General features: G+C 36.6%; 1 protein-coding gene across 2 annotated transcripts; it reads left to right on the forward strand.

The window, feature by feature from the left end:
- The first annotated feature begins 167 nt into the window (after window positions 1-167).
- On the forward strand, window positions 168-9550 carry atg4c (autophagy related 4C, cysteine peptidase). Of its 2 annotated transcripts, XM_056751375.1 has the most exons (12): window positions 302-320; window positions 589-714; window positions 1056-1184; window positions 1293-1376; window positions 1506-1739; window positions 3407-3725; window positions 3956-4026; window positions 5606-5766; window positions 6040-6118; window positions 6778-6854; window positions 7390-7509; window positions 8186-9550. In XM_056751375.1, the coding sequence occupies exons 3-12, from the start codon at window positions 1103-1105 to the stop codon at window positions 8345-8347; spliced, it is 1389 nt and encodes a 462-aa protein (XP_056607353.1). In that variant the 5' UTR covers window positions 302-320; window positions 589-714; window positions 1056-1102; the 3' UTR covers window positions 8348-9550. The 2 variants fall into 2 exon arrangements, with proteins under 2 accessions (XP_056607354.1, XP_056607353.1); XM_056751376.1 differs by lacking the exon at window positions 589-714 and having other exon boundaries at window positions 168-320.
- The last annotated feature ends 4561 nt before the right edge of the window (window positions 9551-14111 follow it).

The raw sequence follows: 14111 nt of genomic DNA on the forward strand, positions 1-14111 counted from the left end.
CCCCTTTCTTTAGAACATCGGTGTCAGTTATAAACATCACACAATAACAGTTACAGTTAGTACACTACAATAATGAGATGTTTTCATTATTAATACAGTGTATGTGGTTTATATTTCTGGGATTTCTAAAAGCATAATATTTTATTGGATATCAGGCAGTAAAAGTTCATTGCAGTCTTATGGAGTTGGGAACGTGGGCTGGAGACCTCCCAACATGATTCATATCCTGTGTGCACAATAGAGCGATCTTTAACAGGAAACTATCGGTGTCACTAAAAGTGTGAATTGCATCCGTTTCCACTTCCATCGGAAAGTAATCTGTAAGCAATAACATTTATTATATTTTTTATCTAAATTTATTATTTGCGATGTTAGATGACATTTGTGATCACGGTTGTGTATTTTTGACGTTTCTGCCTATGAATAATTTAATTTATTGAGAACAAGAATTGCATAGATTTTTCGTGTTTACAATATTATTTATTCATTTTATGTCTTACATCTTATTAAATAAAAGTTGCAAATAAAGCAAAATAAGTAAGTTTATGTATGTCATTTTTACTTAAACATCTAAAGTATCTATTTAAGACAACTAAATCAAAGCAAGGAAGGCGCCTCAACCAGAGAATAGAAATACCGCGAGAGCGAACGAGATCAACGCTTCCTCAAAATGTAAACAGAAGCGAGCAGTTGCAGAGTTCTTCCGTGTAATAAGTAAGCAGCAAGTTTTAAAATATTAGTGTGTTTATTATTATTGTTTCATTTTTCTACGTATTTCTTTTACAAAGCATTTAACGCGTTAGCATTTATGTTTATTGAAGGTAACTTTAATGTTTTAGAGGTGTACAAATTTACGACTACCTAGCATGCTAGTCAGAAGTGAACTGCGTTCTGGTCGTGTCTACAAACTTATGTTTTCCCTTTCCTATTTTTAACCCATTACTTGAATATCGAACAAACGCTGGGTATTGAATAAGACAAATATGTTATCAAGCCAATTTCAAATTAAATTCAGAAGTATATAACTTGTCTTGTTACTATTAATACATTTACAGCAAGTCCAGCGCGGGGCTGTAATGGGTTCTGCTCTGTGGATGATGATATGGAGACTAACGTTACAGGGACCGACGAGGTGGAGAAACTGAAGTCTAAATTCATGTCAGCATGGCACAATGTGAAATACAGTATGTAATCACAGATTCCACGTTTCACTTTAAGATTTAATCCCTCACCAAAATATTGTCTTACTGTGCTTAAAACATCATGACACAAATGTTCTTTTGCCCTTATAGGTTGGGCTCTCAAAACAAAAACTGCCTTCAGCCGTAATTCCCCTGTCTTCTTGTTGGGGAAATGCTACCATTTCAAGGTTGTAGGTGAGTCATGACAAAGTTTTTTAGAAAATTAGTATGAAAATACCAATTTTTTGATGTTTTACAAACACCAACATACCAAAATCCATTTAAGTGAAAAAAGTGTATCAGCTATGTTTCTGCTGTTCACAGATGATGAAAGCCACACAGAGAGTTGTACAGCTGAGGCATCAGACGATGATGTCATTTCCGGCAATGTTGATGGTTTTCGGAGGGACTTTACGTCACGGGTTTGGCTTACTTATCGAGAAGAGATTCCAGCCCTTCCAGGCTCTACCCTCACTTCAGATTGTGGATGGGGTTGTACTCTCCGGGCAGGGCAGATGATTTTGGCCCAGGCTCTTCTGCTTCACATCCTGGGAAGAGGTGAGGTTAGGTCCAAAGTAAATGGTTTATGAAAAGTATATTTTATCTGCTGATTGTGGTGAGAACTACGAATGAACTAACAAAGAAGTAACCATCCATAAAACTTTGTGATTTTTTTTTTTTTGCTGAACTCTTAGGCATTCTTTTCGCAGTACAGATTGATAAGAAATTAGACATTTTTATATGCTCATTTAGAGACAGAAAGCCTATTTGAATCTTTTTTCATTGCATTGGTTGAGCCTCTCTACTAAATATGATCCCTCTGCCTGAGGGTAGTTTTATGTTATAAGATGAACAGGCCACCTTTGCCAGTTTAATACCTTCAGTCAAAGTCAACATTGAAGCGTCATCTACTACACATGTCTGTAATGGAATATGTCATTATTGAAATCTCTGTCCATAAAGAAGCTAATAAAATATTCTGATTGGATAATTACAGGCCTTAACACTTATCAAGGTCATTGCCTAATGTCCCCAATGCCAGGTCCAACACCTTTATGACCCTTAGCACTCCTACCCACACAATTTCCGGCCCCCACCCTGTTTGTAGGGATAAAATGTAGTTAAAGTGAAATATGGACGTCATGGAATATTGTAATTGAACTTTTGTTCTAAAACCAGTAGCCACACTGCCTTATTCAAAGTCATATTTAAATACGCCCATGAAGCTCGGAGAAAAACTTCCAGGACTTCTGAAAGACATCTGTTCAATTATTTCTTAATGGTCCATATGGATATAATTTATGAGCTCATTAACAAAGTAAAGAACATAACTAATTAAGTGCATATAATTAAAACCGATTTGGAACAGTAAAGGCTAACCAAGATGGACCTATTAAAGTGATACTTCACCCAAAATTGAAAATCTGTCATCATGCACTCACCTTCTAGTTGTTCCAAATCAGTGTCTTTTATTCTGATGAACACAGAAAAAGATATTTCTAAAAATGCTTATAACCGATCTTGCCCCCCATTGACTCCCACAGTAGGAAAAATTACTTTATATTTTTTTTGCTCTGTTGAACACAAAAGAATTGTGTTAAACATTTTGAAGAATGTAGGACAGCAAACAGTTATGGGGCACTTTTTGACTACCATTGTATTTTTTCCTACTATGGAAAGGAAATAGTCAATGGGGGCCAAAATCTGTCTAGTTATAAGCATTCTTCCCAATATTTTTCTCTGTGTTAATCAGAACACATAAATTATACAGATTTTGAACAACTTGAGGGTGAGTAAATGATGAGAGAATTTTCATTTTCAGGTGAAGTATCCCTTTAAGAAATATTTCTATGCTGTAGTCACTTCAAGTACAAAAATAGCACACAAAGTAACATTTAAATAAACATTTTTAATAAAATATAATAACAGACAGTACTTTGAAATATCCAAGATTGTGTGTTTTGATTACCTGTAAAGCGATATGAATGCATTTAAATTTAAGAAAGCCTATCACCTTCTGTTTTTAAAGACTTATTCACACAAAGCTTTCCTGTAGCTCAGTGGTTAGAGCATGTTTCTAGCAACGCCAAGGTCTTGAGTACGATCCCAGGGATTGCACATACTTGGAAACTAAAATGTGTAGTATAATTGAATGTAAATCGCTTTGGATTAAAGGATCTGCCAAATGCATAAATGTAATGTAAAATGTAATTTTCTGTCATCAGACTGGACCTGGCCTGAAGCGATGACCCTGGAGCCCTTGGATACAGAGACATGGACCAGCAGTACCGCACGGAGACTGGTGGCCACATTAGAGGCCTCTCTTCAGGGGGATAGAACACAGGTCACTAACTGCCCGTCTCAAGGAGGCGCTGAAGAAGCAGACTCCTACCTGAAAGAGACACATCACCGCAACATTGTATCCTGGTTTGGGGACGGACATTCAGCCCAGCTGGGCGTCAACAGACTGGTGCAGATTGGAATGACATCAGGAAAGCAGGCGGGCGATTGGTACGGACCTGCGGTGGTGGCACACATACTCAGGTTAGAGTGTGTTATAAACACTATATAGCTTACATTGTGCATCAACCATTCCTCAGTTAGATTTAATGTTATATAGTGTTTTTTAAATATTTAATTTCCATTTAGACAAGCAAATGTCCAGACAGGTTATTGAATAGGAATCTGCAGACAGATGATAAAAGAATGTCAAACTAAACTCTTTAATCTGTCTTACTCTCTCTCTCTCTATTACTTTTTCCAATGTCTCTCAGAAAAACTGTCGGCGAGGCAACAGACCCTATGCTAAAAGGCATACGTGTATATGTAGCACAAGACTGCACTGGTATGGAAAATTTTTTTTTAGCAAAAATGAAACATATTTAAAAATAATATTGTTCTCCCAATATTCTCAAGAACAATATGAAAAGGAGCATATTGCCTACAGTATCTCTACTAAGGCTGTCACAACAATATATCTGTATTGGCAAATAAATAAGATTAATACGACATATAAGAAATGATAATATTGTCACCTCAATACACTCGTATTTAATAATTCAATGTCCAAAAACACCAATTTAAAAAAATCTAAGATAAATCTGACCAATAGTATTGTTTGTTTATTATTTTTTTCTATATTCTTTATTAATATTATAGAGGAATAGTAAACTTATCAAAACTATGGAATAATAAAAGTGTAACTGTAAGAATTATGTTTAAAAAAAGAAAAAAAAAATGAATCAAAATATATCTTCTATGTAGTTACCCATTGCTTAGAATTTGTTAAAATGTTTTTATGGCATTCTATCAACAAGCTTGTAATGTAAATTTAATGTAATGTTGCTTTTTTATGTAACACCCAGGGATGCTTTTAAAGGGGATCTGCAATGATGTTTCATGCATTCTGACTTTACAAAGTTAAACCTGCAAAAACGTTAGTTTTCTAATGCTTGACAAAAAATTGAGAGAGAGAGAGAGAGAGAGAGAGAGAGAGAGAGAGAGAGAGAGAGAGAGAGAGAGAGAGAGAGAGAGAGAGAGAGAGAGAGAGAGAGAGAGAGAGAGAGAGAGAGAGAGAGAGAGAGAGAGAGAGAGAGAGAGAGAGAGAGAGAGAGAGAGAGAGAGAGAGAGAGAGAGAGAGAGAGAGAGAGAGAGAGAGAGAGAGAGAGAGAGAGAGAGAGAGAGAGAGAGAGAGAGAGAGAGAGAGAGAGAGAGAGAGAGAGAGAGAGAGAGAGAGAGAGAGAGAGAGAGAGAGAGAGAGAGAGAGAGAGAGAGAGAGAGAGAGAGAGAGAGAGAGAGAGAGAGAGAGAGAGAGAGAGAGAGAGAGAGAGAACTGCGTTCCCGAATTTCAGCTGTGTTTGCACTTAAAGATGCTGGACATGAACCGTTCGCAGTTAGTGAAACTGAGGCATATGTCTGTGTTTTGTTGGCAATGGGTGTATCTGTCTTTTATAAAGGTGATCAATCTAAAGACTCGGATATTTAAAGGGTGCAATTCTATTCTGTAAGTACTCATGATTAACATGAGACATGCAGAAACTGTCTGAGTGACGGTCACTTAAAACGGCATTAAATGAGTTTCCAGCTATTTTGGCTTTTATTGCCTGCTTTTTCATTGGCTGCTTTTTCAAACTAATGCATTTCAAAACGTGGTTGAAAAAAAGATTAGTTTTCTATTGAAAGCACTTAACATGTTGGCACAATTACTTTTCGACTACCAAAATAACTATACATATTATATTATAAGCATATACCCTTAAATAAAAAAAAGTTTAAGATCCAAGGAAACATGTCAAGTCAATCGAGTTTGAATAGTATTGCATATTGTGAGTTTAAATTACATGTTTGGATTAAGTAAGAGCTGAATTTGTATTACTCAAGTAAGATTGGACAGAAAAGCACCTGACCTGTGTTATCGATTGCAGTGTACAGTGCTGATGTTATTGACAGCCATTCAGGGCAGACGGGCAGCCCCAGTGATCCTCAAGGACTCAATACTATTCCTGATGGAAGAGCAGTCGTCATACTCATACCCGTAAGACTGGGAGGAGAGAAGATCAACCCAGAATACTTCAGCTTTGTCAAGGTTCACTTTTGGATTATTTCAGGAACGCCCAAATGACTAACTAGCACACCCAGATGTTATGTTCTAATATATTAGTTATATTATAAGTTCAGCTACAGCATGTTGCTACGAAGATATGATCATTGAGGACAATAACTTAATTTTATGAACAATTTGACTATCCCGTCGATAGATATTTCTAAACTTTGCAGACCATATAAAGATGAAAAAATGTGACCGTTCACTGTTAACATGTAACAGTGTAATTATAAGCTCTCATCTTTTCTTCCCCAGAGCATATTAAGCTTAGACTACTGTATCGGCATCATTGGTGGAAAGCCTAAACAGGCCTACTATTTTGTCGGATTTCAAGGTGAGTGGAAAATTCTAAAGTCGAGGCAAAGCAAATTAATGCACAAAAAGGAAGCTAAGTGCCATCAGAAAGCTTATTTTATTTCTCTTAAACCCATCAAAATGCTAGAAAATTCATCACACAAGAATATCTTAAGCAATAGGCTTTCTGCATTTACATAACTGGCGTGCATGGATTTCATAGCTAGCCAGAGTGGCCCGCTTTTCATCACCCTCAGCATCCAGTTTAAACCTTCAGTTGTACATGTTGGTAGTCAATATTTACCCATTTACATTTTAGCAATTTGCAACACACTCCACGATGATGTCTAAATGACAAGCAATACATCCTCCCCGCCACGTCTGCTCTGGAATCCGCATTCATCATATGCAAATGACGTAATATAATTGCGTGTTTGTAAAACTAATTTCGCCGCACTAAAATTAAATGACAGCCCCCTCTGCGGAATAAAGAATGTGTTTGTACGACTGGATTTGATTGCCTGGAGTTTAATCCGTAGGAGTTTAGAAAGCAGCGAGAAAAAACACTTGCGTTTGATTGTTCGAAGCCCAGCCGAGGTGAGGGATTTTGAGCTGCTCTGCATAGAAATTGAGCAAGGATATGCATTAAAATAATCACCGTGTTTTTTGAATAACTTGTCTTTTGTTTTGTCCTTGCAGATGACAGCTTGATTTACATGGATCCTCATTACTGTCAGTCTTTTGTGGATGTCAGCACAAGCGGTTTCCCTCTGCAGGTAATGTGGAATTACAAAAAGCTGACCATCGCACAGTGATGTGAATTTAATAGTTTCTGTACTTAAGGGTATGAATCTGAAAGCAGTTCTCCGCACCCAATTATCGAACACAAGAGATTTAAACATCCTTCTGTACTTTGTATCAGCTTCCACATATTTTATAAAGCCCCAACCGTTTTATGTTTCAGCATCATAACTTATTTTTATGCTTTTTGTGCGCTGTGAGAAGTGGCCTGACAAAAGACAGAAATATTGGGTCATACTTTTGGCTCAGCTGTCTCACTCATTCAGATCTCAGGCAGAATTCAACATTTGTCTAAAACATTGTCAGAAAGTAAAGCCTTGCATTTCTGCTATCTGTGTGTTTCTCATGAACGTACATATCACTCATTCTGCTCTGCTTTATATCACACACACACATTACATTGTAGATGGACCTTTAAATGGAAATTTGGGCATAATGCATAAAAAGAAAAACAAATGGCTATTTTGACTCATTTTAATAAATATATTTGATCATTTTTTGCCCTTACAGTCTTTTCATTGCCCGTCACCAAAGAAAATGGCTTTCAATAAAATGGACCCAAGCTGCACGATTGGATTCTACTCAAAAAATGTTGAACACTATGAACGAATAAACAGTGAATTGTCAAAGGTAAGTCATTCTGACAGCCTTAAAGCATTGGTGTACAGCTGCACGGTTAAGACCATGTTTTTTGTTTGGTTTTGATGATTAATGTTGTTATATCTTATATGTGTACTGAAATTGGCCAGAAAACATGTTCTTTTACGCAGGAAAAGCGTTTTTTTTTTGCATTTGTGCCAGCAGGTGGCAGCATTTAACTATGTAACTGCGAACTGACGGTCCATTCCCTTCACAGTACTCTTGTTGCCCACTTTTGAAAGCACTGATGTGTATTCCTCTGGCCTTTTTTGTTATACATGAGAAATCAGAAGTTAAAAATAAATATTGTATAATATTTCGGTAACACTTTATTGGGTTGTATTTGTTAACATTAGTTAATGCATTAGTCTACATAACCTAGCAATGAACAAGTACTTCTACAGTATTTATTAATCTTAGTTCATGTTAATTTCAGCATGCGCTTATACAACTTTAAAATCACAAGTTGTAACTGTTAACATTATTTAATAGCACAATGATTTCATATGAATAATTGTATTGACATTAATTAACATTTACAAGAATTAATAAATGTTAAAACTATGTTGCTCATAGTTAGTTCATGTAAGTTATAGCATTTACAAATAACACCTTATTGTGAAGTGTTAACAATATTTCATGTTATCTGTGTTTTTGTTAATGGCAGATATTGCAGACGTCTTCTAAAGAGAAATACCCTGCATTCACTTTTATGGAAGGACATGGGATGGATTATGAACTTTCAGTTCCTTTAGTCAAAAGAGAATGGCCCTTTATCAGTGACACAAGGAAAGCAGGAGCAACATCCGGAGACTTCGTGCTGCTCTAAGAGAAGCCACTAACGCAGTCAAGGGATACACACTGTTTCTAGATCTGTGTTTGTTTACACAACACTGTGGGCCTAAAATGTAGGTACTTGTGCTACACTGGACCGTCAATTCAGAATAAGTGAAGTCAAAAGACTTCAGCAGTGCATAAAGTTTTCAAGGTATCAATACATCTATATGTATTTCTACATGTGCCATATGAAAGCCTTTCTAACAGACTGCTACATAGTTTGGATTCAAAATATACACATTTCCTCATATATTTGATTAACGCAATGACAAGTGGGGTTAAAATGTATTTTTTTATTTTAAAGAAAACCTTTTTCACTAGAATCACATTATTTTTCTGAGGGCATAACGTTTTTTCTGAAAATAATGATCAAAACATATCTAGTCTACTTTTTGAAGGATACACAGTGATTTACTAAAAATTGATCATAACTTATATAGTGATTTGCTTTGTTTACTTACTTTGTTAACTGGAAAGATAATGTCCCTTTACCAGGGAGTAGAAAACTGTATCTCATACGCCTAAATAAATGTCACGGTGCCTTCTGAAATTAGATATTTAATAGTGATAGAAGTGTGCTATCTGCAGAGATTGAAAGTAACTTAAAATGTGGAAAATTTGTTCAGTATTACATGGATTTGTTTTATAATATCAGTTAACAGTACAATAGTTTGTCGCCATGTTTGAAACTAAAGAAATTCAGAGCTGACTAAAGAGATCCCATTAGTCTTTGACTAACTAACTGTAGTGTTTTAATGGTCTAATGCAGGACATAAACCAGTATGAATCAAGTCATTATACTCCGTTTTCTCTCTCAATAATCATTTCAGATGTTGGTTTATTTATTGTTAACGTAAAATATATTTTGCTTACACATCCAGTGGTTGTGAATAACATTTTATGTTATTATTTTTAGTGGAAACACCTTTGGACCAAAGCACCTGTTATTGGATCCTGTAATTGTAGTCACGCAGTAGATGTAATAGTGTTCACACATTGTATTTAACCAACCAAAAGTTAGAATCTGTTACTTATGCAAACCTAGTAATTCTGCTATTTTGGGGGTTTTGTAAATGATCACAATGTATTTCAATACCATGCCTTGCCTAAATCATTTTGCACAATGGACATTTCAGTTTTACAATTTGTTGACTTCAGAAATGTACAATAAATCTAACATGATTAAATGACAAAACACTGATTCTACTTATTTTTTTCCATCCCTTATCGAACAGACAATACATTAGCTAATCTTTTCCAACAAAGAAGCAAAATTGCAGACTAAATTTACTTGCACTTTCTGAGTCCTGACGAACCCATTCGTTCAAATGGAACAAATCTGTGCGATTATGCCATTTTCCGTTGGTAAGAAAATATCCCTGTGTTTGATTCAATGTTGCCATGGTTAATTCCTCTGTTTCTGTTCCATCTGAGCAATGCTTGTGCTATTTTCATGTTAAATACAAATTCTTATATTAATAAGGTTATGACCTTCAATTATTAGCCCTGGCTGTAGGAACAAGTTACCCTTCAGCGGAACCGAGCAGAATAAACCACGGCCTGTTTTGACCGTGCATGTCGTGAAGACTGAAGCAGAGGAGCACAATAACCCCATCGTCTGTGATCAGTAAATTCCTATTGGGCTGTTTTTAGGAAACAAGACATGGAGGAGAGAGGAAAAGGGGGAAGTTTGGGACATTATGGGTGAGGCAGCATTCCGCCTTTTCTGTCAGCGATACATGAAAGGGCGCTTGTGCTGGGAGGCATGACAGCTTTAAGGAGACTTTGTGTTCTTCCTCGTATTTACGATGCTGCCTGTATGAATATTTGATTAATGAGTCATGATCTCCAGGGGAGAAACGCTGTATCCCAGCAGCAGCGTACAGCAGCACACCAGACCTCAGAGCTCTGTTGTAGCCTGTAGTGTTGTCTGTCTGTTGTTGCCAATAGAGGCATTGATTCCGGCAGATTCCTCAAAATCTAATCTGCTCTGCTGAATGAATTCCTCAGATGAAAGAAGCGGAATTATGTGAGAGACTCCGTTCTGCAGGCAATTTGGATTGAATAAAGTTTCTCTCTCTTCTCTCTGTTTTTGATACCCGTTTTGACAAGATAGGATATGACATAAGGCTTTGCCGCAGGCAGTAATGGAGCGGGCACGGCCATTCATGCAACAATCAGTTCAGTGTTTTATTCAGTTTTGCCTTCATTTCAATCTTTTCATTCCTTCATTTCTAAAACCATCTCTTGGGCGAGACTAAACTAAATTGGGAAATGCACCTGATTATTTTGATAAGATGGAGAGGGATAACCAGCATAAATCTGTTTAAGGCCTTTTCACACATGCAAGGACCAAAATAAAGATAAATATAGCTGCAAGCAGCAATAACGGGGTCAAGCCCTTCAAGCACACGAAGGGAAACATATGTGGACATTTCTGATGATGAGTTTTTTAAAAGAAGCCAGGAAGCAAATTAAAACGACAGGTAAAAGCACTTTAATGATTGTTCACCAAAAATGAAAATTATGTCATCAATTACTTGCCTTTTTGTCATTTTTCGAACCTCTTCGGATTTCTTTTTTCTACAGAGCACAAAGGAAAGTCATTTGAAGAAAGTTGGTAACCGATCAGTGGTTGCGCACATTCACTTCTATTGTATGGACACAAAACCAGTGCAAGTGAATGAGTGCCAGTTATCAACATTCTTCAAAATATCTGCTTTTGTGTTTTGCCGAAGAAAGAAATTCAAACAGGTTTAAAATGACAAGAGGGTGAGTAAATGATGACAATGTTTTTTTTTTTTTTTTAAACACCATGAAATTGCTTAGATAACAGTCTTGGCAAAGATTCAGGAATCTAAGGATCCCATCAAATCCATCTACTACAGATAGATTTATAGGCCTGTAATTACATTTTATGCGCAGGGGCCTGGTACTGATGACCCATACCGAATTTCGTAATACGATAGTCAAATACAACATTTTTATACATTTTTCAAAATGTGCGACGCCCAAAATAGCCGACATGGGAAAACTGGATATCAGCATGACAACCTGCATCTAACAAGACCAACTTTATGATTTTGGGGCAAACCATCCGGAAGTTATAAGCAAAAATTTCAATTTTTCATTACTTTGGACCACTATGTGACGCTGCGCCAACACACAGCGTGTTACCTCAGGTTGGGCTTGTGATGAACCACAATATGTTTCGTGCCGATACATTAAAAATTGGCTATTATACTGCATTAAATCCATTTTGGTGTGCTCTTTGTCAGTATTGTTTTGATGTGCTGTACGAGAATGGATTGACCACTCGAGAAAAGAAAATGTTGAGAATGGAATCGGCATGAGGTCAGGATTCAGAGGAAAAAATATTTTTGACGTATGGTTTAAAAGATATGGGCAAAAATGTATATGAAACATTGGACTGTTGGTGACTGTTGGAGGGTTTCGGTTAGATAATCCAAATTTGCTACAGAATGAGACAGTCCTCTATCTGTATGCCACATTTTATAACTTTCCTATGTACGGTTCATGGGCTGGAAGTAGAAGAAGAAAACTAACACCGCAAAAATGAAATTTTCTCTATTTTTTACTATTTACACTGCAAATAATGTTTTTTACAGTATATTGTCTTTTTATCTAGTACAAATGTCTTAAACATTCTTAAATGAAGATTGAGAAGGAAAGTGACCTAAGTAATTAAATCAAAATTGAGTAAGTTTATGCTTAAAACAAACAAAAATATTAGCAGAAGGGGTAAAGAAAGTTCTCGACCTACTTCACTACATTTTATGCAAATTTATTTTTCTTATTCCATTTGCAGATATTTTTGCTTGTTTTGAACATAAACTAATGACAATCGCACACTAAATGATTTTTGGTTGGACTATGTTGTTGCGGACAGATTTAACAGTTGTTGTTGTTAGTGTACTTTGTCTGCGTAGTGTTGTGTAGTGTGCATGCTACAACAAGAAGATGAAGGATGACAAGAAACCTCGTTGTTAAGTGTAAGCGCCACAGCTATTCAAGGGGTCTCATAGTCCCGTATTGTCAGCTCGGCTTTACTAAACTGGAAAACTGGATAAAATACTGAGTAAGAAGCCCTTTTTTATTCATTTTTCATTTTTAATATACACTGCATTTGTAGTTTTCCAACACAAATGTCTAAGATATTAAGTTGTCAGCATAACATGCATGTTTAAAACAAGCAAACGTGTTTTGAGCATAAACTGACTATTTTGATATTTTTTTATAAAGCAACACTATAAATCTTATGTAATTTTGCCTCTCAAGTAAAAGTATCTTGTTTTCAAAATTTTCTGAAAATCATTTTCTCTAGTGTATAGACTGTATATATCCACACCAAGGGACAATAACATGGTCTTAATTCTTGTTTGCGCACTGCAATTTCATAATTTTTAAACACAAATGTATTTTTATTAGTTGTGAACAACACAAACAGATACGGATCCTCTGTATCATTAGTTTGTTACGTGGACTCCACTATTCTCTTAAATTAGAGCATGTTTTTTTTTACTTTATAGTTGTCATTCTTGGTGTGAACAGACCTATTTTCAATTTTCCAAAATTAAATTTCACCACCAACTATTAGTGTGCACCAACAACTCCTCCCACATCATCTTGGCGCAGTGGAGCTTAATCTAAAGCATTTCTGAAGATTTCAACTCAATGACTTGTGACCATCTTGTGCCGCTGCTATATTGTAATACTAAGGTTCCATCTAACAGAAACAATGAGACGAGAAACTACATGTGATCTAGACATATACAGTACATGGGGATGCCATAACACCTGCAGAAGAGAGTTATTGGTCAAATGTGTTACTTGAATAAAGTTTGTATGAAGTGTCCCAAACAGCTCATATTTAAAGCTTCTGCATACTCATTTTGCTCATAACGTCCACGTGTATGCGGTTAGTATTTTTGGATCACACATTTGGTTACACACTGACAGAGGACTGTGTTACGCTATGAGCTCAGGTGGCAGGGTTGGGCGTCTTACACCAGGTGCTCTGCAGCTTGATTTATTCCCCCTGTAGAACTATGGAATGCTGGGAATCTTCAAACAGGTACATGAAATCTCATAGTGATGTGAAAGGAGTGTAAATATATCTGCTCACATATGTAAATACTGCGTGTGTGTATATGCATGTCAGTCTATATATACGTAGGAAGTATTTGACGTAAACATAGTAGATGCCTTACATGGCGATCAGATTCATGATCAGCAATGGTTGCAAAATAACTCATTAAAGGCACAGTACTTTCATGTTATTTCCTACCCAAGAGCATCAGAAATATTTCTTGAAGGTCGATGTCCCTAGGTCAGGCGATCACCAAAGCATCTTCACAAAATCTTTAGGTGATAGACGTTGCACCCGACACCACATTTCGAAATATACATTTTTGGTGGTGTGTCTATAACTCATACCCACCATCATCCCGCTCCGGCATCCCTGTTCCTCACCCGAGCCCTCCCTCAGGTAAAGCATTTCACTCACATCTTTAGCGAACCGCAATTTCCCTCCGACGTGACACACAGGGCGTCTGGAGTTAACATTTGGATAACAGATGTGTGTGCCTACTTTCATATGCTTTTCAGGTGACAGGACATCACAAGGTCTGTTTCTCGCATCTCTCGGGCGATACGGAACAAACACTTGTTTCCTCATTCCCCTCTCCTCTCAGGCATGGCCGACCCCCTGTCACGATTTACTAACCAAATCCATC

Source organism: Triplophysa dalaica, chromosome 6 (assembly GCF_015846415.1).
Source record: "Triplophysa dalaica isolate WHDGS20190420 chromosome 6, ASM1584641v1, whole genome shotgun sequence".
Classification (NCBI taxonomy): Eukaryota; Metazoa; Chordata; class Actinopteri; order Cypriniformes; family Nemacheilidae; genus Triplophysa; species Triplophysa dalaica.

Coding starts and splice junctions, on each gene's coding strand:
- atg4c (XM_056751376.1), top strand. CDS start 1,103: ATGGAGACTAACGTTACAGGGACCGACGAGGTGGAGAAACTGAAGTCT. Junction 1,185..1,292: donor ATGGCACAATGTGAAATACA/GTATGTAATCAC, acceptor TTGCCCTTATAG/GTTGGGCTCTCAAAACAAAA. Junction 4,027..5,605: donor TGTAGCACAAGACTGCACTG/GTATGGAAAATT, acceptor TATCGATTGCAG/TGTACAGTGCTGATGTTATT.